General features: G+C 41.5%; 1 protein-coding gene across 3 annotated transcripts; it reads left to right on the top strand.

The window, feature by feature from the left end:
* Positions 1-1,092: 1,092 nt before the first annotated feature.
* Positions 1,093-25,061, top strand: col21a1 (collagen, type XXI, alpha 1). Of its 3 annotated transcripts, none has more exons than XM_062401174.1 (29): positions 1,093-1,224; positions 7,107-7,234; positions 7,439-7,999; positions 8,134-8,299; positions 8,386-8,614; positions 9,208-9,378; positions 10,808-10,885; positions 11,769-11,852; positions 13,706-13,768; positions 14,188-14,241; positions 14,331-14,384; positions 14,465-14,518; positions 17,237-17,290; positions 17,379-17,432; positions 17,518-17,571; positions 17,896-17,949; positions 19,715-19,759; positions 19,874-19,927; positions 20,007-20,060; positions 20,960-21,013; positions 21,191-21,262; positions 21,693-21,728; positions 22,159-22,203; positions 22,978-23,010; positions 23,097-23,243; positions 23,370-23,424; positions 23,507-23,698; positions 23,771-23,848; positions 23,940-25,061. In XM_062401174.1, the coding sequence occupies exons 2-29, from the start codon at positions 7,138-7,140 to the stop codon at positions 24,125-24,127; spliced, it is 2,880 nt and encodes a 959-aa protein (XP_062257158.1). In that variant the 5' UTR covers positions 1,093-1,224; positions 7,107-7,137; the 3' UTR covers positions 24,128-25,061. The 3 variants fall into 3 exon arrangements, with proteins under 3 accessions (XP_062257158.1, XP_062257159.1, XP_062257156.1); XM_062401172.1 differs by lacking the exon at positions 1,093-1,224 and adding an exon at positions 3,112-3,172; XM_062401175.1 differs by lacking the exons at positions 1,093-1,224; positions 23,771-23,848; positions 23,940-25,061 and adding an exon at positions 3,105-3,172 and having other exon boundaries at positions 23,101-23,243; positions 23,507-23,675.
* The last annotated feature ends 641 nt before the right edge of the window (positions 25,062-25,702 follow it).

Raw genomic sequence — 25,702 nt, 5'->3', positions numbered from 1 at the left:
CTTAAAAAACACAATTAATTAGTAGTCGTGCTATATTTGGCTGATGAATCTAGTGAGTTACAGACATAAGTTTAAACAATTTAATAAATGTAGAGTAAAGGCATTTTCCAATCCTAGATATAAACACACACACACACACACACACAAACCTTTATTGCATGAATTATGTTTTCTGAGTAAGTGGCTGTAAATTAAAATCTAGTTTATTTTCTTAAGATTATGATAAATTTAAGGCATAAAGATGAAAATGTATGAAAAAATTAGTCAGTTGTCTTTAATCTATCTGACTCTTTGCTGACACATGACATCACTGTTATACATTCATCATGCGCCAACAACAACAACAGCCATCTTTTTCATTCAAACTGAATCAAACTGTACTGTACACTACGCTGTGGAGTGCACTGGCTTTGGGGAGCCTCCTGAAAACATGTTGGTTGATAGGGAGCAGACTGCCACTGAGCAACATGATAAAACTTGTTGGCGAGGATCACACTGAGATGCAGCCGTTCCGCTGATAACAGATTCGCCTCTGCATCTCTAAACACTCCCATGCAGGAAGAAAAAAAAAACCCAGCACTGCAGCTTTTCACAACTTGTTGGTTTTGACTTTGACAGATGGAGGAGCAGTGGAATTACCTGCTGAGCTCTTGAGGTTCCCCCTGCATGTAGTGCAAACATTATAGTAAAAGTGATTCATTGTAGTAAAACTGGGGCTCGTCCTGCATCCAGAAAACTTCATGTTCTCTGTTGAATGCCCCCGAGCAATGCAAACGCGATCCAAACCCTCAACACTTTTGGAAGGAGGCTGCAGCTCATTACAATTATTTTCCTTTTGAGACAGTTAGAGATTTGCTGTCAGCTTCACTGTGTCATGCTCCCAGCCCCTCCTTATCTGCTTCTCTTTCCACCCATGGTAATTGAGGATGGCTGAAGGCCAGTAACAGTCCGGAGTAAGCGATTGGAGGGGGGCGGTCGGAGAAGGAAGGAAGGAAGGAAGGGAGAGAGAGAGAGACAGAGAGAGAGAGAGAGAGAGAGAGAGAGAGAGAGAGAGAGAGAGAGAGAGACCGTTCCTGGAAAAAGGTAGGCTTTCATTCAGCAGAGCAACACGTGCACGTCTCCACAAATTTAGTTTCTGTAAACTCAGGTCTGAGAACAGTATTGATCACTGGCTCTCAATGAAAGGATTATCAGGAATTCACACAAGGGCTTGGACGCTGACTGGTAACTGTTTGCTGGATTTTTTGTGTGGCAGTGTGCTGTATTTATGAAGTGTAGAGATGCTGATTTGCATTTTGTGGTTGATGTTTATGTATAAAGTTACATTTGTCTGCTTTTTTAAACTCTCGGACATCTAACTTTTGGCTTTTTGTGAATGTTCACCTGATGGGCCGGATGAAATTTATTTTCCAGTCTGTTGTTTGTTATGATGTGGTAAAACCGTCCAGATTAGCAACAGATCTACTGGTTCAACGTTCGCTCCAGTGTCCTGAACCCTGTTTGGAATTTTGCAGACTCTGCTGCACATTGAAGACATTAAGCTCAAGTTATCAGTCCCTTGTTTGTGCTACTGTCATGCGCAGAATACATGGAATCGTCTTTTTCTGGCCATTTCTCTTGTTGCAAAAAGTTTTTTTCCTGCACATTGTTTGAATCTGTGTGAGAATATTACATAATGCAACACTGTGTTACATTTTCCTCATTCGTATTTTAAAGATGTGAAAATTGCATGCATGTAAAGAGCAATAACATAGAAGCAATAACATGTCTAAGTGCCAGTGTTTTACGAGACATTAGTTAACAGGTTTCTATGGAATACTGGTGGGGGTTGGCTTCCCCTTGTTGGATGAAGAATTTGGCAGCGACATATCTCACTGATCTTGGCAACCGCAGTTCATGCTGAACAGCAGTTGTTGTTTCTGGACTGGAACAACTTCCTCTTGCCAAATTTACTACAGATAACTTTAACTTCAGCCTTTCAAATGGAGAAACAAGCTATTACATGAACTGCCGGCACAAGACAAATAGACTTTGTCAATGTGTCTTCTCTCGGAACTAAGTGAAAACTTGTTAAGAACCAAGATCTGCGGCCTGGTGCTGTGTTTAAATAATGTATGATGACTATGATGAAGTCGTCCACCCTGCACAGGTGAAATTTTATCTGGTGAAATGTGAGAAAGAATTTGTTTGGCAGCTTCCTGAAAATAATATCCAGCTGGAACTATAGCTATAAGTCTCATAAATCTAGAGTATTGCAACAAACAACCAGACGAGAGTAGCTGTTATTTTCTCAATAAGTTTTGGAGGCCAAATATTCAGCATACCAACGTTAATGTTCTTTGATTCCATCATCGAAACTTGGAACTATAAAGTGTCTGAGCTGTTCCAATAAAACCAGAGATCACTGGGTTCTGCTAGGAACCTGCAACGCACATGCACCTGTTATTTCTGCTACACTGTGCATCCATTCCAACTCCGAGCATCGCCGGCCAACACGTGTAATGTTGCGTTTTTATTCCTGGAAGAAAGGCGGCTTGCCCTCATTGCGACTACATGTGTTTGGGTACCGTCCACGACCGAACTTTCACCATCTGAAGGTGTAAATGAACGCCATGTGGCCCGGGCCTAGGTGTAGAGACGCTCGGTTTGGGGAAAGTCAGTGAAGGGGAAAAGTCACAGTGGTTGCACGGACGCTGCCATGAAGGGGTTTTCCAGCCGCCTCCTCCAGCTCTTCCAGGGAAGGAAAAATTCTGAAGAAGCAGCTTAACGCCTCCGTCGGCTGTGTTAGTCTGATCAATGCTGAGTTTGCACCGTGGAAAAATCCTGTCACATGAGAGAGTGTGACCCCTCGTTGGCTCCATAGGAATCAAGCGGGATTCCAAGGGTTACATCCTGGCTGCTGTTTGGTTGACCTTCATATATATCATAATTAGAAATTCGCAGTGAATGAGGTGTCTGGTCAGTTCCTTCCTCTCAGACTCCCTCCACGAGTCCTGTTTTCTTACACTGGATGCAGCCATAGACTGTGTGCAGCATTTCTGGTCCTCATTTGCAACTGCTTCCTTTTAGGGATGTCAGCTGTTTCTTTTCTCACACGTGCTGGAAAATACCGTAAAAGATAAGCAGCAACAGAAACTTCTCACAATCAACATGCAGCTCTCAAGCTGCAAATGTAAATATGAGTATTTTCTGGTTCTTAAAATTCATTTTCATCTCTCACTCCATGTATTAATATACATAAACATAACCATCATTATACTAAACTCTCATGCTACATGTTTTGTAAGTAGCATGCTGTTGTTTCATGTCTGGCATTTTAATATGCACTGTTTTTAAAGAATAAACTGCATTTTATCATGTGTTGGACATACCTTGGCGAGCTTCATAAAAATCCGAATGGTATTTTATTTTTGGGCCTATATGACATGTAATGCAGCGCAGGACAAGAATGTTGTCAACATAGACTCTGTATAAAGAGAATCGACACGTTTCCATTATCTTGCAATTAAAAAAAAAAAAAAATTGGCAAAATTATCAGAGGTGGGGGTGGAGCCCCATCAGCACAGCCATCTGACAGAAACCGTCTTTGAGACAACTTGTACTGATGTTCCATCCACTAACATGGAGGATATAGGGTTTATAAACTATATCGCATCCAGCCTCCAAAATAACAAATTTGTTCCAATGGCTTGACGTGAGCCTCCTGAGTCCTTGGCTGCTTTGATTAAACGCTAACATGCTCATTATTTAGAAAGTACCATTTGTGATGACTATCATTTCAGTTTTCAGTTTCAGTTTGACTTGTAGCATGCTTGTATTCATCATTGTATTATATCAAATCATGCATTCAATGGATTGATCCAGGGTATGACCTCATTATTGTGCAATATAAAAAGTTTGCGTGTGTCACCAAAGGAATTTGGGTACATTTGACAGAACATGGATATCTGTACCAACTGTCACAGCAGCATCATACAAATTAGACGTTGAGATATAGATCAGTTTGGCTTGTAGATGAAGATGAAGAAGGCCTCTGATGGAGAAGGTAGGGTTTTCAACAAAGTTTTTCAGCTGCAACATTCTGAAAAAAAACCCACTGCAGGTGAATTTTCCGACTGATCCTGATGCCAGATCACAATATCAATGAACGAGCTATGTTGAGTGAACGTGTTGATATGAGAGAATATTTTCATTAAATCCTAATATATCCCTTAGCAAAGAGGTCACATTAGGATATCAAAGCCTTATCTTTGTTTGGAATCTCTGGGGTTTGGGCGAGGCTCCTCAGCAGTCGGAACTCATCCATTCAGTGGCCCTCAGCCCGGAGTGCCCTCCGGGCTGAGGGCAGGAAAGTCATCATAGAATTGAGTCACAAGCGAGGATGTTGAGGCAGAGCTGGCACTCTGGATGAATTTGGAAAAAAACTGCGGCAAACCAAAAGAGATGAATCATTTGAACACATTGATCAGCTGACAAATTCCCAAAATGTTCAAACACGCCACAAAACCTTTTGCCAAGTTGTAAAAATAATCATACTTTACGAAATGACACACCAGGTTACGTTACTACTCTTTGTGCTCCAGCAGCGTGTGACAGCAACTGGTTAAAATGACTTCACGAAGGAAGGTATTACACTTACTTTGAATCCACGAGGGAGGAAAAGTGTAGGAGTAAAGCTTCTCTTGTTGGGTGTGTTGAATTCAAGGCCAGGGGCGGGCAGCGAGAGGCAAATGGCAGCGCGTGTGAGGAAACAGCTGATAATCCCACAGGAAACGGTGATCACTGGTTGTGGTCAGAGGTTCAGCGACTTGTTTATTTAGCGGTGCTGGCAGTGCCATGCAAGCGTGCGGTAGACGAGGCCTGAAAGGAAAAAGCTTAGGTGTACTGAGCGGTTGGGTCTGTTGCATGTGGCCAGATGGGGAAGATAGAGAGCGCCGCATGGAGGATGGAGGCAGAGCTCTGAGCATAACTTAGTGGTTAGGAAGTGAATTATGGATTTATGTGCAGCGCCGTCTGTGGCCGCAGTGGGAGGTGGGAAGCGAAAGTAACTCTGGATAAAGTAAACATGGGCTGATGGGATTTGCATTTGGGAGCCGCAGTGACATTCAATCATGTTCAGGGTAGGTGGCTAATGAGTAGCGCTGCCTCTTTAAGGCCCTCAGCACAGCATGGAGCCCTGTATGTTGGCTTTTTGGGTTTACACAGTATGAAAGACAATATGTATCACGTTTATAACCTACTGGTGCAGACTTTTGACACAATATTATTCCATTATATGTGGCTGATGCCTCTAAAAACAGACAAGTGTCAACAGTGAGGTTACCGCAAAATCACAAACAGCATTTGACTTGGAATATAATTATGCTCTAATTAGAATTTTCCTATACAAAGTTAAAGAACATAACTATGTCATGAGACAAACCCTGGGACGTGAATATGAGCTATACAAATTCATTTTGATTGGTTGGTTTGTTGATTGACTGATTAGCTTTTAGTTTATTATTTCAGTTGCAGATCAAAAACGTTAGAGCCACATATTTTTACCAGGCAAAACAAAAACTGAATATTGGACTTAGCATTGACAAAGTGAACAGTTATATGATTGAACCGAGTCATGTTGTGTTTAATACTATATATAATATTTCAGCTTTCATGTGCAAACTCATCTGTGCTAATACCCGTCGTGGAGATAAGTGGACCTCGGTTTTTCCATCGTGAAACCGGAAATCCCAAAGGATCAAAATGAAATGCATCAACCAGGATATGAACGGAGGAGTCACAAAACCTGAACTGACAATAAAATTCATCTTGATAATGTTTGAAAATAAGTGTGAATGTGTGCATGCGTCATACTCTGCTTAAGTCATGTTCATTCAAAGTTCACCTTCATCTAACAGTCAGGTTGACATTTGGTGCATCGTCCAGAAACATGATTGATGCACAAATGCAGCTAAATCGCATGTGTGTTCACAATGCTTGAATCATTTAATGTTTGATTTTGTTCCTATGATAAAGAGCCTGGAGACATAACCCACACCCTTGGCATACAACTCAAAGCATCACTTATTCCTTTTAATTACTTATGTGCAAAAAGCAGATGGTGGGGTAGTTTTGTTTGTGAAGGTTTTGACTAGCCTGGATGCCAGACGAACTTAGCCCCCCCCACAACATTTTTGGTCGGGCAGTTCGGTCTGGAGTCGCTCCGTTGGGAAAAAATTATGCCCGACCGGGCCAATCAGATTGTCAGGGCGGGCTTTATACGATGATTGACAGATGATCAACGGTAAGGTAATCAACCGCGTCATCAAAGTGCCCTTGGGTTGAATTCGTTTTCAACAAACATGCCTGCCGCTGGCGAGCTGAGATGTGTAGATGCTGCCATTGAGTCTGTTTTAGAAGACATCGACAGCGCATTCATTTTGAAAGAGGAACAGAGAACGTGGAGGCGACGCCAAAGCACCGCGCTAATCCCTATCGCCCCGGCGCTTGGCTGTTCACAACGGACACTGAAGCGACGCTGAACCGCCGGGCAGCGCTACTAATATCACCCGTTGATCCAGTAGATCGCGGCACGGCTTTGTTCCGGTCACACCGGAGGCTGAAGAACCGCGCTGCGCCAAGGCTGCCTCGCGGTGCTTCAGCCTCCGGTGTGACCGGCACAAAGTTTTAACAAGGGAGTGGTTGGGAGCCAGCTGTTATTTAAGGCTTGGCGCTGCGCTGAAGCGTCCGGTGTGAACCCGGCGTTAGTAAATAACTCACAATGCGTTGCTTAGCATACGTCACATACTACGTTGCTCTGATTGGTTGTAGGTCTATCCAATTGAGCGAAGAGGAATTTTACTTCCTGGTCAGTTGAAACACGCCCCATAATCACAGCCCAATGGAGCGGTCTCAGACTCACATTCTGACTAGAATTGTGAGTCTGACAACGTCAGGCTAGGTTTTGACCACACGGAGCTTTAGTATATGGCATCCACAGCTCTTTATAATGAAAGAAAGCATTAGTCTGAGACAGAAATATCTCAGAGACCACATGTCACAGAATGCCTGCATTGTCCTTGTCTTTTTCCCTGCAATACAAAGCATGTGTTTCCTTGTCCCTGTAGGTGCACACTTGGAACTTGGCTCTGCTGCATAATGGGTTACAAAGCGACCTCCATGCATTGTGTCTTAAGATGCCTGTGCTTCATGCTTCTCCATTTGTTTAGTGCAGCTCAAGATGAAGACATAAGAAGTAAGAGCACTTCTGTCTTCATTTTCTCACACTATGTCATGCTTGTTGTCCATACATTAAAACCTGCCAATGCATACAACTGGCAAGTGTGATTTAATGTACTGTAATTGCATTTTATGTTAAATATTAAACCTAACGATTGTCATCTATTGAAACTGTTATTATTATAAGCTGCTAATTGTTTATATTTCATGTCTGCAACAGGTTGTAGGACCGCACCGTGTGATTTGGTCTTTATCCTTGACGGCTCGTGGAGTGTTGAAGATGTCAATTTTGAAATAGTGAAGCGATGGCTTGTCAATATCACGACGAGCTTCAACATCGGACAGAAGTTCACCCAGGTCGGCGTGGTCCAGTACAGCGACGACCCCGTTTTAGAAATACCTCTCGGGAAGTTCCTATCCACCAAAGACCTCATCAACGCGATGGAGAACATTGAGTACATGGGGGGAAACACGAGGACAGGCACGGCCATTCAGTTCGCCACAGATAGATTGTTTGGCTTCTCCGAGCGCAGCCCGCAAGGCATTTCCAGAATCGCTGTCGTCCTCACAGATGGGAAGTCTCAGGATGAGGTTGTGAAAGCAGCGGAGTTAGCGAGGAAGAAAGGAGTAATTCTGTTTGCTATCGGTGTCGGGTCAGGGACAGAAGAGGCTGAGTTGAGGGACATTGCCAACAAACCCTTTTCAACTTATGTCTTTTCTGTGGAGGACTACAAAGCCATTTCCAGGATCATACAGGTCATACGACAGAAGCTGTGTGAGGGTAAGCAGCTGCTCATCAGTGTGCGCAGCTAAAAGTGTTTTTCCGGCACAAATATTATGATACAAATATCCCTCTCCTGGCAGCATCAGTGTCAGCTCATCAGCTCTTTTTGCCACTGTTTATTTCCTTTGCAGAAACTGTTTGCCAAGCAAGAATCCCCGTAGATTCACGCGAAGAGAAAGGTTTTGATATTCTCTTACATCTAAATTTGGCCAAAAAAGCAAAGAAGACACAAGGAACATTTTCCGGCACCAAGGCCTATGAAGTGACGCCTCGTATTGACTTGAGTGAAGCTACACGGTAATCACCTTGCCTCTCTACTTTCTTCATTAACATTGGTGTGGCGGCGCGGTCAAAGTTGGCTGACTTTTTATTTGGTCCACCAGGAACCTTTTCCCTGACGGCCTGCCTCCGTCCTATGTAATCGTGGCCACACTGAGGTACAAAGGATCTGTGACAGCCGAGGAGTGGGACGTGTGGAGGATACAGAAGGTTGACGGGACGCCGCAGATGGCGGTGACTCTAAATGGCTTCGACCGCACCGTCATGTTCACTGCGACCAGTGCGTCACAGAGCGGAACGCAGACGGTCAGATTCTCCCAACAGACGGCACAGGTGAAGCAACAGTTTGAAAGAAGGGGAGAGTTTATCCATCTAATTACACAGACTGCAAAATTATAATGTGGCTCATGTCTTTGGAGAAATTTGTAGTGAAAAGTTTGAAAGATGTTCACCAGACATGAGGGGTCAAGCCATTGTCTTTATATAAATATGGAAGATTGTACAAAAATGAAGTCAAATATCTCATGTGGGTGCATCCTGCACTTAATACATTTTAGGGGCCAAAGCTAATATTAGTACCAGGTACTAGACACATGGTAGATTGATAACTAACATCTGTACGCAAGCTGTTGCTGGCTACTGCGAGGAACACTTTTATATAGAGTGTGGGTCAAAGGAATATACGTTGCTCAGATGCACTATAGGAAATACATTATCCAAAGTGTCTGGATCTTAACTCTTCAGTTCATGTTCTTGCCCTCTAATAACTAACACATCATGTTGGATTCTATTCAGAAACCTTCACATCCCTTTCCTTAGAATCTTTTCTGTTTTACTGTTCAACATCTTTGTCAGAACAATTCCCGGATGTGTCACTGTGTCAATCCCAACTATTTTCTATTTGTTTCCAATTTTCCCCCAAAAAGGTGTTTGATGAGAAATGGCACCAGCTGCGGCTGCTGGTCACTGAGGAGGATGTGACTCTTTATGTTGACGACCTGGAAATAGAGACTCTGCCCTTGGAGACCCCTGTTGGCATCTTCATCAATGGAAAAACCCAAGTTGGGAAATATTACAGAAAGGAAACAACGGTGCCAGTGAGTTTGTCATTATCAACAGCCTCTTTTTTCATACAATAAGGTTGTTTGGTTCAGAAGTAAATCGTCAGTACATTATCTTGACTATAGATAGAGGGAACATTTTGAGCTGTTGGGGAAACTTCACACTGATAAATGTTTTAAACAGCATCGCACAGCTGGGTTTATTGGTGCCTCCTGAGAGACATGGTCAACTCCTTGGACAGTAAATCCTTGGCATAAATTAGCCTTTTCCCCCGAACGCTCTTATTAATCTTTGTTTTATTTGTCTCCGGTGGAATAATTTCCACCGCGCTCGTTGTGTTTGCTATAAATCATTATTGGGCTGTGCGGGAATTTGCTCTACAGAGGGATATGTGGAATTTCTCCAAATATCTGCATGATACAGCTTTTTAAAACAATGATACATAATAGATCTTTTATTTTGAAACTATAGCCCAAATTGACAGTTTAAAAATACATCGAGACACATGTGTGAACACTTAGTTTGACAATGTTTGGGCCAGTCGTGTTCATAATGATGGTGGATGAAATAGAATCCACAGAATAATTTAATTCAAGTAATACTGCCATTTTTAAACTGAAACCCTTCATTCGTCAAGCAGTGGATTATAATATAAGCTAAAAATAAACATGATTTAATCGGAAACAGCTCTGGGTTCCATGAGAAATATTTGGAGAAGGACTGTGCAGAAGAACCCTTTCTTTAAGAAGGAAGGAATGAAGGAAGGAAGGAAGGAGGAATATAATTCACTCACGACGTTTACATCTCATGTGAGTGTGTGGGCAGCCAGTATGTTGACACATCAATATGAAGTGAATGTTACTGTGTGTCCCGGGCCACTCTTATTAGAATCGTGAAGCTCTTAGGAATGTAAGGGGTTTTTCTTATATAAGACCATCTTGGAAGCAGATTTTTGTAACTGGCCCCTAAAAAACTACAACATGATCAAACCACAATGCAATTTTTAGTATGAACCGACAGACTAAACCAAACATTATGTTTAAAACTAAACACAATCCCCTGTTAATGAAATGTAAACCACACTGCACTTGTGTTTTCATGGGACTGGAATTAATATAAATCACATGTAATGATCGTCTCTCCCCTCACATGGTAAGAGAAGTTGAAACAGCCGATGCACTGGAGCCATTTTACCACTTACATCAACAAAATACCAACCAATGGAAGAATGGTGTAACGTTTCTGCAGAACACGTCCAAACACAGAGGGAGGTCTGGCAACGTGACGCTGCTCAAAACCCAATGAGGGCCCTAATCTTTGCTTTAACAGTTACACAAGAGCAATCTCAATTCAATAGGAGCAAAGCACTGATAAAAACCGAGGTTGTTTGTTGTAAAAATACCCCTACATTGTGTTTTTTTCCTCCAGCATGTCGTGGTTGAAGTTTTTCCCCCTTTTCTTCAGTTTGAAATTCAGAAACTTCGCATCTACTGTGACCCTGAGCAGAATAATCGAGAGACTGCGTGTGAAATCCCCGGAGTCGTGAGTACCAACGATCTGCTTGGTTGTTTCGTGTTTTTTTCAGTCTAAAAACAATGACTTCTTCTCACCTACGTCGCGCCTCAATCCACGTACATCTGTTTCTGCTCTGACACACATCCAACCTCTTTTTCAGCCAGTGGTTTTATTATCACTTACCTCCACGCACACACAGCGCACTGGCATGGCATGAAATAGAGCTTTCCTGCTCCATATTTCACAAGTACAAGTACAAATGCATTATTGTGCATGTGAAAGTGTAAACTCAGCATCTGTACTTTCAGTCTCATCTGTTTATAAAATAATGTGTTGGAGGAGGACGTGTGGCTCGGCTTCAAAGGTCCTATACTCAATGGAGTTTTTTGCACCGTCTCCTGGCATCGAGTGTGTTGTCGTGAATCAGTGGCCCATTGTGCTGGCTTGGAAACCGCAATATCCGCACAACCAGAGCCAAATGACTGTTTGAAATGGGAAGATGCTCGATAAAAATATCAAAAGACACAAGATGACAACCCTGAAAATTATTGGCAAGCATTTGCAATGAAATCTCAAAACGCGGAGGATGGGAGGTCTCTCCGTCAAAAACTCACACCGATTGATTTCAAAATTGCAACATATTTATGGTTCATATTCAAGACATGACCAGACCATTTTCAACACATCCATCCATCCAGTATCTGTAGCACTCGTAATATAAGGGTTGCAGGGGGAGCTGAGCCAATCCCAGTTGTCATTGGGTGTCAGGTGGGATTCACGCTGAACAGGTTGGATGTGGTTTGAAATATTAAACACAACAAGTCATAATATGCATTTTTCTATCATTTGTTAATCCAGAAAATAGTAATTAACAATAATATATATGTTTTGCCTTGCTTGATGATTACAGTGCTCCAACAGTCCTGATTACACTGAACCTACTGAAGAACCTTGTGTTTGTGCTCCCGGACCCCCTGGACCACCAGGAATGAAGGTCAGCTGATCTCTTTCTGTCTTTTGTCATGCACACCCTTGGTTATCAGACTTGTAGAGTTTGTTCAGCGCTCCCTGCCGCTCAGACCAATGGTTAAATATTTACTTTAGACAGCGTTGGTTGTTTAGATAAAGTGAAAACAAAATAACTGAAACTTCAGAAGCGGCCGTTTGTGTATACATGCAGGAAAGACAAAGAGACTAAATGGCTTCTGTTGGGTAGGGAGCAAAAAAACGTTGGTTTTATTAGCGCTTAAAAAATATGTGCTGAGCTCCCAGGTGATGTCTTAAATCCTGCCCATGTGATGAGGTTGCACTTTTACTCTGATTACAGTCTGTAAACACCAATCTCCTTCATGCCAGGATCAGGGAAGGAGGTTTGAAACACTTTCATCTTTTAGTTACACAGTTACATGTTGCAAATGTTCAGCTTTACAAATCCCAGATGCACCAAACAGCCTCTTTTCTCCACTTGAGGCAAATTGAGGCTTGTCGGGGTGAGTGAGTCACAGTTAGTCTTGTAAGACTATTTTACTGTACTGTTTGCTGAAAACAAACCAGACCACTGCCTACGATAAACACTGGTTAGAATGGAAAGTTACCAGACGAGGAATAAACCCCACGTCTCTATTGATCACAGGGTATTAACCAAATAATAGCAGCCCTGTTCTTCACACAAAGACGTCAGAGAGATTTTTATCTTAACCATCATAAGCTTTGTGAGGAAAACTTACATGGTTTCCAGCATGTTTTGCGTTTATTAGGTCACCGATGTGTTTTTACTACATGTACAAGTAGATCAAAAGTTGCAGCCATTGCTGGTTCACAGATGTTCCTTACAGCCCCACACAGTTCTCAACAGCATCATACAGTATAGATTGAATCAACTCAAGGCATGAGAAAGCTCATTGATACCAGAGATGTTTTAAACTGATTCATTCATGATGTAAATATGCAGTGTCTGGTCTAAACCTGCATGTTTGGGATGTTCTGTTTTCCAGTCCTGTGTTAATGCTCCAGAACTATTCCTTGTCATTAGTGAGTCCTCATTAGTTCTACCATATACTGTCACTTTTTATTTTTGTTGAAGTTTTTATAAACAGTGGAGAGTTAGACAACTTTGTGTTCATCCTACCTAGTCTATCTGCAATGATGATTTAATCATCAATGTTTTTCCATAAAAATAAACTGAATTTGTGTTTTATATATAAGTTTGAAATATTTAATTCTATGCTCCTATTTACAATATATTGCATGATAACTATTTCAGAGGTCTGATAGACATCAGCACAATCTTCAGACCCAAGTTCACAGCTTTTTAAAATAAAAGCTCTCTAATTTAGATTGATTTAAAGCATTATAGCAGCCAACCAAAAGTGATGAGTTTAATTTGAAGAGATTTTTTTTGAAGAGATGATAGAGTGATTCTATGAATAATCTTGTCACGATGAAAGGCAGCACACATGACTCCTGTTGATGTATTTGTCTACTATGTGGAAATAAAAAAGGAAGATGATAATGATCTGGAGACAATTTTTGACCTGCAGCTATAACCAGTTAACCAGCGCAGTCTTAAAGTTATCTGTAGAAGAAGAAACTGAATGGTCGCGTTCCCACTGACTGGTACAGAGCGCTGCTCGCTTGTTTATTCCATGTATATCAATATTGAATGCTTCACGTCTCCAAACACCACTAAACTCTGCTTGGCACTTCCTCTGGTAATTTACAATACACATGCCAAGTGTGAAGCTGATAAGACGAACGGTTTGCATGGTTTTCCACATACAGACAGCCAGACGTTTGTGGAACCAGTAGGTAGAAGTGATTAAGTTGCCTTGTTGCCTCTCTGTACAGGGAGAAAATGGAGGCAGTGGTAAACCTGGTCAGCCTGGAGCTGCTGGTGCTGATGGTAAGCCTGTGAGTACTAAATAGTTCAATATCCACACATACAACTGCCAACAACACTGTCACAGCAGCATGGGAGGAAATGCCAAACCCATCTGAGTTAATGTACCCATTAGGTCATGACAATTTCTGCTTGTTAATTCTGTGTGGTCAGGACTGCATCACAATCTTTAAACACACTGCTAAATAAGTGGACTAAATATACTTATTTTTCCACTGGGTAAATGTATGATTTTAGCAAAAGTGACAACACAGTGGTGATTTGTGCATGAAACCCAAACAGAGGTGAACCACATGCTCTATACGTGATCAAAACCCCAGAAAAGGAATTGGCCCTGTTGCCAGGAGCCACACAGACAGCCTATACAGAGCTGAAGGGATTTTAATGTTTAAGTGTGTGTTTCTGTTGTCCTGTTTTGTTTGAATTTTAGGGCATTGCTGGCAGCAGAGGGAGTCCAGGGCTGCCGGGTACACCAGGAGTAGAGGTGAAGGAAATCACTGATTCTACCTTAATATCCAATGCAGCATCAAGATTGAAAAACTTAAAGCTGTTTTCTTTTGTTGCCTCTGCCAGGGGCAACGAGGGCCACACGGGTACAAAGGGGAGCAAGGGCGGCCCGGTGCTCTGGTAGGAAGGTCACAATGGGTTTCATTGCAAGGCTGCAGCACTAATGTGTGACAAAAACTAATGCAAGTGTGTACTTTCAGGGTGAGAGGGGCGTGCCGGGATTATTGGGGTCGTCCGGGAAACCTGGAGAGAAGGTGGAGATAGATGGGTTACTCAAACATGCCGCCTACATTTCTACTTCATGACCCTGTAATTTGTCACGATTGTTCAGCTTTAGATGCTTTCTTTCTCACAATGTGACGTTTAAATGAGGCCTGAGTCAAACAGCAACTGTATTCACTGACCAAAGTGGCAAAAAATACTAAATTGTCAAAGTTAAGCCTCTTTCTTTGTGTTATCAAATGTAGGATTAACAGGAAACCCCTGCTAGACACATCACCGTGAAGTATAGAAACACTGCTGCATCAATCACCCTGAAAACCATATGTTAGTAATATAAAGCCAGATCTCTTGGGAGCTGCTTGACTGTGTGACAGGAGCACTTTGCAGAGAGAGCATGAGGGCCTTCAGAGACTTATTTCCTGGCTTTTGTTCTGCACGTTGACTTTGTCAAATCAATCAGAGATTCTTTCTTTGCTCTTCATAAGGAACCTCACCCGCACCATATTACATATACCCATAAATATCAGTCCCCAAAGTAGGACTGATTGTTTTCATCAAATCCATAAATTGTTCTCTGTGAAATCAACGCCAATTTTTGTGAAACATCTTAACCCATGATGTTAAAGAGAGTGAAAAATTGATCCTGGATCTGCCTCCTTATCCGGATCTGGACAAATATTTTATGGTCTCTACCCAGACCCACACCAGTCTCTTCTAACAAGTTCCATGATGTTCCTTCCAAGAGATTTTGCGAAATCCTGTTTACAGACAAACCAACCAACAAACGGGCAAGGGTGGAAACCCAACCTCCTTGGTGGAGATAATCAAGACAACATGAGATACCAGAAAGCCTGAAGGAACTGATCATGCCTCCACAGAGAGGATGTTTGTCCCTTAGTGGAGGCCATCAGTTATGAAATCTGTGAAATGAAATGAGACGAGCCTTGCTGTGGTGCACATCTACTCCAATTTTGTTTACACATTCTTAAAGAGAAGACACATGTACAGAGTATGATTTGGCCTTCTTTTAGCAGAATGTGAGCGAGCTCAACCTTTCCCACGGTCATGGATACCGAGAGAAGTTAGACCAGATTCAAACTCAGAATCAGTTTCTTTGTACATTACAACTTACATGGGGTTGAAATGCTGTACTCCACAGATCAGGGTGCAGGTCACTTTTAAAAACAACATAAGACACACAGTGAACTGTGGCTTCAAGGAGCCCGACAAGATGTTTTTGTTTTAGATGTTTTATTTCTGGAATTGTATGATGTTCTGGATCTACATTATCTCAGTGTGTGAGTCATGGATGATATTATAGTGAAAATAAATTCCCCGGGCCCCACTTGGAAGACCCCTGGTCTATGCAACTGAATTCCCCTCCTGGCTTGGCCAGGAGTAGTTTGCATCCAGGAAAGCTGAAGAGTCTCCTTGCAGCTGCAGGGATCCTCTTCTCTTTGAGTTATAGAGGGACTCCTCATCTCGTAGAGTGGAAGATTTTCTTTGGATGCAAAATCACAAACTTACAAACTACTACACCAAATTGTTCCCACATTGAAAGACCACCAAAGGGTGTAATCTAATTTTCCTGGCATTGGATGTAGAGAATGGAAACATGAGCTGTTTAAATTTAAATCAGAAGACCATAATTCAAGAACATGAGAGGAAGAGAGACTTTGAGCCACTTCTGTGTCCATGGCCACAGACCTTCATTTCCCTTGGAGGAAAATCTTAAAGATAACCACGTACACATCCAGTCTGCTGTTGATCTTTGTAGTTCATTAACACTGGATTGCATTCCTGGGGAGAGTGTAAGCCTGTTAGTGAGAGCTCCTCGTTATCAAATCTGCCTGCTGCAGGGTTTCCTGTTCACCTGATCTGTAAACTCACCCAGCAACGCTTACCTTACTTCTGCCAGCACTTATCCAACTTTTATGATCCATGTTGAGGCACCTTAGCATTTGCGATACACAGGCAAACACAACAGTTAAACTCACAAATAAAGCCTTAAAATGACCAGTTGGTTTCCATGAACCTCTTCACGGTGGTCATTTGTTTTAAACTCACTGACAGAACAGCTGTGATGGACGCAGCGGGAGAGATGTTTGATAGAAGTTGTGATACCGCTGGAGAATTCTTTCACATTGAGTGCATTCAGCTTAAATTAAAACAAAGACTCACTGACTACGTTGTCTATTTATACACAAAAAGCTTTTTTAAATGAGGCCAAAAATATCATCCACAAAAGTCCCTGAGCCAGACAATGTGGTTTTATACTGAACAGGGATTTGATTCTTCATGGAGCTGAGGAGCATACTTTTGAATGCTGGATCGCAAAAGTGGAAAAATCTAAGGCTTTGTCCTTTTTATTCTGACAATGTGAAATAAATTCACATCATATGTAGAGGCTGCATTGAACAGAGACTCAAACCCAGTTACAGTTCAAGCAGTGACACTTTTATAATGCCAGGATGATGGAGGGGAGAACGAGAGTGACTAAGGTTTCAACCCAAGAAGTTGCGGAATTCAGTGTCACTGCTGACTCAACTCTGTGACCATGTAGAATATACAGTAGATCTATGTGTGTTCTTGTCTTACACTGTATAACTTCCTGATCGGGCTGAAGAGGAGTCGTTTAATATATAGTAAAAACTGGATGATGCCGTCAAACAAGTGGAAGATTCATTACAAGTCAGCTCGGATCTTAAAATGTTACCATTTATTGATTCAAATTTTTTTACCCTTCCCAGGGCTCTATAGGTTCTCCAGGTACTGCAGGGTTACCAGGAAAAAATGGTCCAGTGGTAAGAGCACAGATATTCACTAAAAAACGTTGTCACTAAGTTTGTCACGAGACATATAACTTTGTCTTGGGTTGCCTGATATTTCCAGGGAGAAAAGGGAAGTATGGGACCTCCTGGGCCGCTTGGTCATCGAGGAGAACCTGTATGTATGAAACACTTCAGAAACCATATCCAGATCTCTTGTGCCATTATGGTTCTGTGAAAAAAAGAATTTTCTCTGATTTCAGGGCCGACCTGGGAGAGATGGAAAGAACGGATTTCCAGGAGGTCGTGGTCAAAAGGTCTGTTTGTTTTGACACTTAAGGAGAATATTAGAGACCTGGCTGAGTGTGCTCGGTCTTAAAAGCCTTCACTGTTCCCAATAATTGTGCTGTCGATGTTTGGCAACCATGGGAATGGAGTCATAACAGTGCTGGTGTCCCCATTTCTCCCCCCCACCCCAATCCCCATGAGACAATTTTAGTAAAGATCAAAGATGTTCTTCATGTTTTAGATAAATGTGTTTTTCTAATTAATCCAACATGAGATGTAAAATGCATGAGAAATGGTTCCTATGCATCTAATTAAAAGCTCATGGTTTTAAATTTTTCCGATGTGTTAATAAGGGAGAAGTTGGGGCCAGTGGCATTCCTGGAGCTGATGGAAGAATGGGCCATCCCGTGAGTTGCAAACACATATAGTAGTCAGTGCAAATGTTTAGTACTTTAGAGTTTGCCCCAGCTGTGAGTATTGCCTACACTTTCACTTGGACTCGATGATTTTGATGTAAAGTGTGATGCAAATGGTGCATGAATGAAACATGAAATGGACTGTCACGCTATGTTAACGTTTCAACTTCGCGGCAAAGCATTTTGCCAACAATAGAAGGGGGAAACTGGATGTGTGCGTGTTTTACATTATGTTCGTACACCTCTGCACAGAAAGAATGCTCTAAGTAAATCTTAGCTGATATAAAAGAATAATGAATACAAAATTAATAGATGCATAACGCATTTGAACTGCTGCAGGACTGCAGTGTGTTAACATAGTGTCAGCAGTGCAGAGAATACCCCTGACAGCCAGTAAATTAAGGGTATTTCCCCTCTAGTTCATCCCAGGATAACCCTGTTATGTAACAGCCGGGCTCGGGCTATAATGTGAAGCAGCGACTCATCGGGGGAACGCTCCGGTGCTCTGGCAAATCTGTTTTAGGAAGAAAGTGTTTTTCAACCGGGCAGCCACCCCACTGATCAGGATCTTAAGCGCGGTCCAAAAGTTTGAGATGGGTCTACAAGAGGATGAGTCAGTTGCTCCACACGGCTGTAAGCCATATTTCCCCCACTAGAACAATGGAGTTAGCTGCGTTTCCAAGGAGACAGGATGAGTGCTGCACTTCCTCCTGGTAAAACAAGATGCGGCTCAGTGCGGGTCCCAATATAGAGATGTTGTTTTACCTTTAAGTTAAGTGCAAGTGTATGGGTGGCTTGATCTGTATCTCCGCTTCCCTGCCTGCCTTTAATCCATTACCATGCTCATATGTTACTCAACCGTTTGTGTGAGGCAACAACCACACATCTGAGAACATTTATCTTAGAAGAAAACAACTATGACCAAAAAAAAACTAAAGAGGCTGCATGTGTTGAACCGCATAAACTTTAAACGTAATAAACTATTTATTTTTAAATCTGTTTCTGCTGTCTTTCTCTTTCCGAGGAACAGCTTAAACTGCATCTGCATCCTGTCTCTTTGCATTCATCAGCAAATAAAACACTGGACAAAATTTTTCGTGCACAGACTGATGCAATTTAGATCAAGAAGTTAAATGAATTACGATTGTATTTAGAGGCTTTAAGTTTACAAAAACGTGTCACACTTTTGTAGCACCATGACAACTTCAATGAATATTACTGAGCAATTGGCTTCATTATGTCACAGACAAAATGAAGTGATCATTTCAGGGCTATGAAAGGAAGCAAACTGGGACATGTGGACCTTCATGCTGTTTTAAGTAACGGTTTCGAAACAATTATTATTGTTTTTCTTTTATATTGTAGTATTGTAGTGAAAATGTGTAAACAACTGCTCCCCGAAAATTAAGCCAAAGCGTCTCGATTGCAAACCTAGAGGCTGGCTGCAGTATAGGTGATAAGCCAGCCTCCTCCATGTTAGTGGATGGTTTTATTTAATTTTAGGTGGCTCTTATCTCACAAATCGTGTTCCTAGAGCTTGTCCGATAATACATTTTTCCATTCACTCGAGGTAATCATGACTGACACCTGAGACTGACTCATGATTATTCATCAATTTGCAATATTTTTGGCTTTCTGGAAAGTGGGAGAAAGTCATTACTGTAAAGCTATTGCAGAAGATTATAATACGGATACTGGAGCATGTTTCAAATATGGAGATAAACATACGTAATATAATCTGTTCCCTTGGTTCCAGGGTCTACCTGGATTACCAGGAACTACAGGCCTGGATGGCCATAAGGTAACAATTTCCCAACAAATGTGCACTTAAATTTAGCTTATCGTTTGTGATAAAGTTTGACGGATACGATTTTACCGATATCTTTATATTTGACTGATTCAAGTCTCATTTAAGGGGGAGACTGGTTTGCCCGGACCAAGGGGCCTTAAAGGATCGTCTGGACCTCCTGTAAGTTCACAGCTGTTGTACAAAACTAAATGTATATTTTACCTAGAAAACGATAAAGGATTCCGTCACTCTCCTGCAGGGGGAGATGGGTTTACCTGGTGCACCTGGTTTAAAAGGACCAACTGGATCCAAGGTAAACCTTTATTCTTATCTGAAAATTAACCTTAAGTCTGCTGCTGTCAGAATGAAGCTGTCAGAGTTAGTAACTGGATTACACCTACGCAACAGACATCAAGATTTAGCACGGTCTTTACAGAGGATAAACTCTGGACTACATATAATGACAATTGATCCCTCTCTGTATCCCCAAGGCCGTGAGAGCACTGGCTCAAACTGTGAGTCAGAAAAGTCAACAGTGCAGCTCATTCTACACGAGCGATGTCGTAATTAAAGCCGACTCCAAACACAGTGTAGAACATTTAACTCAGTACCGGTGATGTATTGATGTTGATGTCATCCAGCCTATACACAACACGCTGGAGTGCGTAAGGTCATAGAAACGGTTAAAGCCTACGTTCTTCGAAAGCTGCTTGGGTCATCAGCGTGATATGACATGTTTCGTTTGGTCGAAGTTTCTCTAAAATAAACTGAGCGAGAAGTGACAAGCTGTTGGCGTCACAGACATGTGCTAAATTCAGCGATGATCCGGTCGTGCTGCTTTCGTCAGTGGAACTTCAGTGGAAATGTAAGCAGTCTGGGCCTGTCTGGTCTGGACGCCCTGACTCCTCATCACGTTTCATTAGCTGATGTTGCCTGTAACGAGCCAATGTGTATTGGAGGATGGCACACATGTTAAAAAGAAGACTTCAGACTGAAGCTATTTTTGTCCAATGAAAAATTAATTTGACAAGACACAAATTAATGTCATACTGCAATCGTGCAGTATGCCAAAACTTCATGAAATCATGCATTAAAAAGTTATTATTAGAAGAGAGTGAAAATTAAAATAATAGCTGCTCTACAATCTGTGAATTTGTAAGGATATTTTTACATTGTGAGTATTCTATAACCCTGTTTCATTTCTTTATCAAGGGGCATAAGGGTGGAAGTGGAAATCCAGGTTTACAAGGAACACCAGGGCCTGTGGTATGTTTCTGTTTGAATAATCAAATATTCACAGGGAGCTGTATTTTTTACTTAAATTGTTGTCAACTGTATTAAATCAATACAATTTTGATATAACATAGTTAAGTCATCCAGCAATAGATAAATGAACTGTGTTCTTGTTTTTGACGATTGGTCTTTATTTACATGCTTTTAAAGGGGAGTGCAGGAGAACCAGGAGCAATGGGTCAGCCGGGGCACCCGGGCATGCCAGGCCTGAAGGGAAGCAAGGTGGGGTTTTCTGTTAAAACCAACATCCTTTCCCCCTTTAATCTAAAAAAGCATTATTTAGAATAATAATTTATTATTGTGAAAATTGTTATTAAATGTTAAATACATCTGGTCAAAACTGATTATTTATAGTATGTCCATTTGAATTTAGTCACAAATATAATTTTTTCAGAGTTGTTATAATATCCCAGCTTCTATATTAGTCACTGATATACGTTACAGTCACTCCTTTAGGCAAGTCGTTTTTCAAAGCAATCTCATTTTATTTTGGACATGTATACAAAATATGCTTAAATGAACCTGATATATGAGACATTTTCTCTGTTATGTAAAGTAACTTGCACTTTTTCTATGAATCCTTTGTTTCTTGCGTTTTTCTCCTGCTGCAAAACATCAATGAAATTATAAACCATGTTTTCATGTTCACCAGGGAGAAAGAGGAAATACAGGTGACCGAGGAGAGATGGTAAGACTCCAGACATCCAATCAAACAAGCAGATTGTCCCTTCATGTTATCAACCTATCTGATGCAAATCTAGAATCTAAAAACAGCTCATCAACCGTTCAGAATTTCTGAAGAAATCATTACTGGCCTGCCAAAGTCCCAGTGGAACTTTAAATCAGATTTGGATGTTGGACTTCTATCATGTATTTATCCAGTATGCTCGATTTGACTAATTTTATGTGATGTGAAGAAAATTATTCAGGGAGTGCAATTATATTTATGTAATCAAATCGAATGGGTGTTAATGTACCACAGTCAAACCACATTAACACCTGTGAATATAACCAATGATTATGTTCTGAATGGATGGATGTGTATCTACATCACTGCTGTATAAACTGTATAGACTAGTGTGGTGTTGTCATGGTGATCTAATGATTTTTGTCACCAGGGATTGAAAGGACAAATGGGAGGACAGGGTCGACCAGGGAATCAGGTGAGTTTATTTTGATCAGCTTTGTTTTACGATAAAAAAATGATTTAGCTTTTCTTTAAAGATGTGAAGTTTTTTGTGTTTTGATTCAGAAATTAGAAATGTAAACATTATCTAAAAGTACTGAGTGAAATAAATGATGTAAATTGCCAAGAACAATATATTAATATACAATAAAGTAACTGCCTCCAGCAATGACATCACCTGTAGCTGTTTTTCCTACAAACTGATTTACCGCGGAAGTCATCGGTTTTTTTTAAGAGTTTTGAAGGTCCACAGTGCCACCATGTGGCCATTTACAAACCAGTTCTCCTGAGTCATGAAGTCTGGAATTCCTGTTTGGTCCAAGTGCACGTCTTATCTATCTGACATGGTCACACTTTATTTCTGTGGCTTATTTGTAGATTTCTTTCTACTTTAAATGCAAGTTTTTAACACTGCTAAAGATAGTATCTTGTCTCCAGCAGGTTTAGCACATATTTATATGACACGGTCCTGTATCCGTGATTCTGCTGATATCTGATGCTTTTGTATTTCAGAGGTGGAGGTACAGCAACATGGTGACTTTATCTGCTCATAGCAGACATAATTCAGATTCAGTACAAATTTTACAATTTCCATTATTTCAACATTAATCCGAAAATACAATTAATGTCTGTGACTTTGAGTTTTGCTAAAGATGTAAATGCAGGTTTTGCAATCTGATTGCAGTCTTTTCCTGTAGTTTTCTACTCTTTTCATTGACTTTTTCCTTGACTTATTGATTTTGATTGACAGGGCTCAGCTGGTCCCACGGGACTGAAAGGAGAGGTAAGTCTGATATATTAATAACTTTTCCTCCAGCCAGCCTGAATGATCATCTGTTTTGTTTAACCCTGGGCTTGTATTTTTGCCAGAAAGGGACATCAGGGGATCCGGGGCAGAGAGGTCCAGAAGGTCAAGGGGGACGGCCTGGACAGTTGGGTCAGTCAGGCCCATCTGGCCCCCGAGGGCTGCGGGGGGACACCGGTCCAACTGGTCCACCTGGACCGGAAGGAAGATCTGTATGTGTGATTCACATCATGTAACACGTTGATAATGTCTTGATCATGATTAATCATGTCTGATATTAATGACATTGATGAACTCTAGTTTACTGGATATTCATATGATCCGTTACTTTATCACAGGCAAGTGAGTTGTCGGACAACCACATTCGGCAAATTTGCAGAGACATTCTCCAGAGTGAGTAGATAGATACAACAAATGCCGTATATCCCTGAGTCTTGACCAAACATATCTAAAATGTTCTCATCGTCAATTGTAGCTGAGCTGCCTTTATTGTTGCTGAGCAACCAGCAGAGTGGCTGCACCCGATGTCAAAGCCGTCCTGGATCTGCGGGTCCTCCAGGTCCAGCTGGGCCCCAGGGAGACAGGGGTCTTCCTGGACTCAGCGGCTCCAGGGGGCAGCCAGGCCACCCTAGTCGGCCGGGACGTCCTGGTATTAACGGACTCAAAGGTGAAAGCAAGCATTCAGACAACATTGAAATTATTTTGCAGGATTCTCAAACAAGGACACTTGTGTTTGCAGGAGAACCAGGTTTCAAGGGTGAGAAGGGGAGTCCGGGTCGAACCATGATGGGAGACCAAGGGCCACTGGGGCCTCCAGGTAAATAATGTTACTAATCATTAAATTCCTCATTTGTTATTTTCTGAGACCGTATGGAGGTTAAGTTGATGAGGTGCTTGTGTCTCCACAGGTCCAATGGGTCCCCAGGGGTACAGTAAACCAGGTCCTCCAGGAAACCCTGGACCTCCTGGTCTGAACGGAGCAGAGGGTAAAAGTGGTAACCCTGGCAGACCCGGTCCGCATGGGGAGTGTGATCCATCCATGTGCTACAGTAGAATGATGAGGCGGGATCCTTACAGTAAAGGACCAAACTATTGACGTCACAACTGCAGGCACCAGTTTCAAGTTGATGTGGAACTAACGGTCATTCTCAGGAAGATCTCATCTTTACAGTTTATCTCTGTCATGGAAACAGAACGGACCTCTCGTCTGTCATGTGATCTCAGACAACTCAGCCAGATCTGTCATATTTTCATCATTCTATTGGTGTTTTGTTGTTGTTCCGACATCTAAGAGCATGCTTTTTAATAGAGAATCGATAATTGGCTCCAGTTAACACCTGTTATATGATCACCATGGTTCCATGTCTGGGTGTCCCTCAAGGCAGTATGGCTGGTACATTTTCCCATATTGCCCCCTGGTGTTGCTTCGTTGCATGACGCTGTCTACATTTTCACAATGGGTGCTGTACGTTACATAAAAAAAAAAAGAAACAAAAAAAAAGAAATCTATAATCTCTTAGTTCAATTGATGACGGTGATTTCACCCTATCAGAAAATGTTTCAGCACTATGAGTTGACTGTGAGTTTGATTTCCTGTGGCTGCTGATGAGCTGCTGTAAGCTTGTGTTCCTGAAGCATCCAGTTTAACTGTTAACACGTAACTCTCAATGAAAACAGAAGCTAATACTGCGTATCATCTGAGATAAATGAATACTTCTGTATATGATAAGTTCCTCCATGTGTCATTTAATTCCCGTAAAGAAATGAGATGTTAAAATATTCACCATCTAAGAACATACAGACATTTTAATTTGAAGTTTTGTGTCACGTATGTTCCTGAGGCGTACCTTTCATTACTGTAGCAAGTATTTTATTGTTATTTATAAGAGAGTCATGACTGTGTATTTCAGCAGTGACGTGTCCTGTGTAACTTTTGTAATTTTATTTTGTGTTAAGTTGACTTTTGTATGAATCTTTCTTTTTTTTCTTTTTTCTAACTAGAATTAAAAAATATCCCAATGACTTGTGAACCTGGATCGTCCTCAGCTGTAAGCTTCAAGTTTCAGGTCTATTTCAGGTCATGTTGTCAATGTTGTCTTCTAAGATAGATAGATGGATGGATGGATGGATGGATGGATGGATGAATAGACAAGGTTGCTGGATATGCAATATGTCTACCCAGATACCTCACCATTACTTACAGCAACCCATCAATTCATTCCCCTTCCATTTTGCTACAAAGTGTTTATTCCAATCAATACTACACATAACATTTGATTGAATTTTATTAATAGATAGATGGAAAGATAGATGGAATGAGATATAAATAGGTTGGTGGATAGATGGATGGGTGGATAGATGGATAGACAGATGAATAGATAGATAGATGGATGGATGGATGGCTAGGTGGGTGGTTAGATGGATAGAGGGATAAATGGATAAATGGATAGGTGGATAGATATACCTTCTCCAGTAGAAACAAAGACCTTTTCTTACCCATTAAAACCTCATGGGGACCAAAGCTTGGACCTAATGAGGGTGATGAGTAGATAGATTTATATTTGACCCCTCAACAGACCGGAGAGACCCCTGGGGTAGGGTCAGGGTAAGCAGACAGGGCAGGGAGTTAGGACGGAGAGACTAAACAAGAGACAAAACAAATCAATGGGTT

This window comes from Platichthys flesus, chromosome 12 (genome assembly GCF_949316205.1).
Source record: "Platichthys flesus chromosome 12, fPlaFle2.1, whole genome shotgun sequence".
NCBI lineage: Eukaryota > Metazoa > Chordata > Actinopteri > Pleuronectiformes > Pleuronectidae > Platichthys > Platichthys flesus.
The sequence above is the reverse complement of the archived record's forward strand: the minus strand, read 5'-3'. Positions and strand labels throughout refer to the sequence as shown.

What these genes read in the sequence shown, in the direction of transcription:
- col21a1 (XM_062401172.1), top strand. An exon ending in CCGGGAAACCTGGAGAGAAG is followed by an intron (nt 14,519 to 17,236) that starts GTGGAGATAGAT and finishes TACCCTTCCCAG; the next exon opens with GGCTCTATAGGTTCTCCAGG. An exon ending in TTGGTCATCGAGGAGAACCT is followed by an intron (nt 17,433 to 17,517) that starts GTATGTATGAAA and finishes CTCTGATTTCAG; the next exon opens with GGCCGACCTGGGAGAGATGG.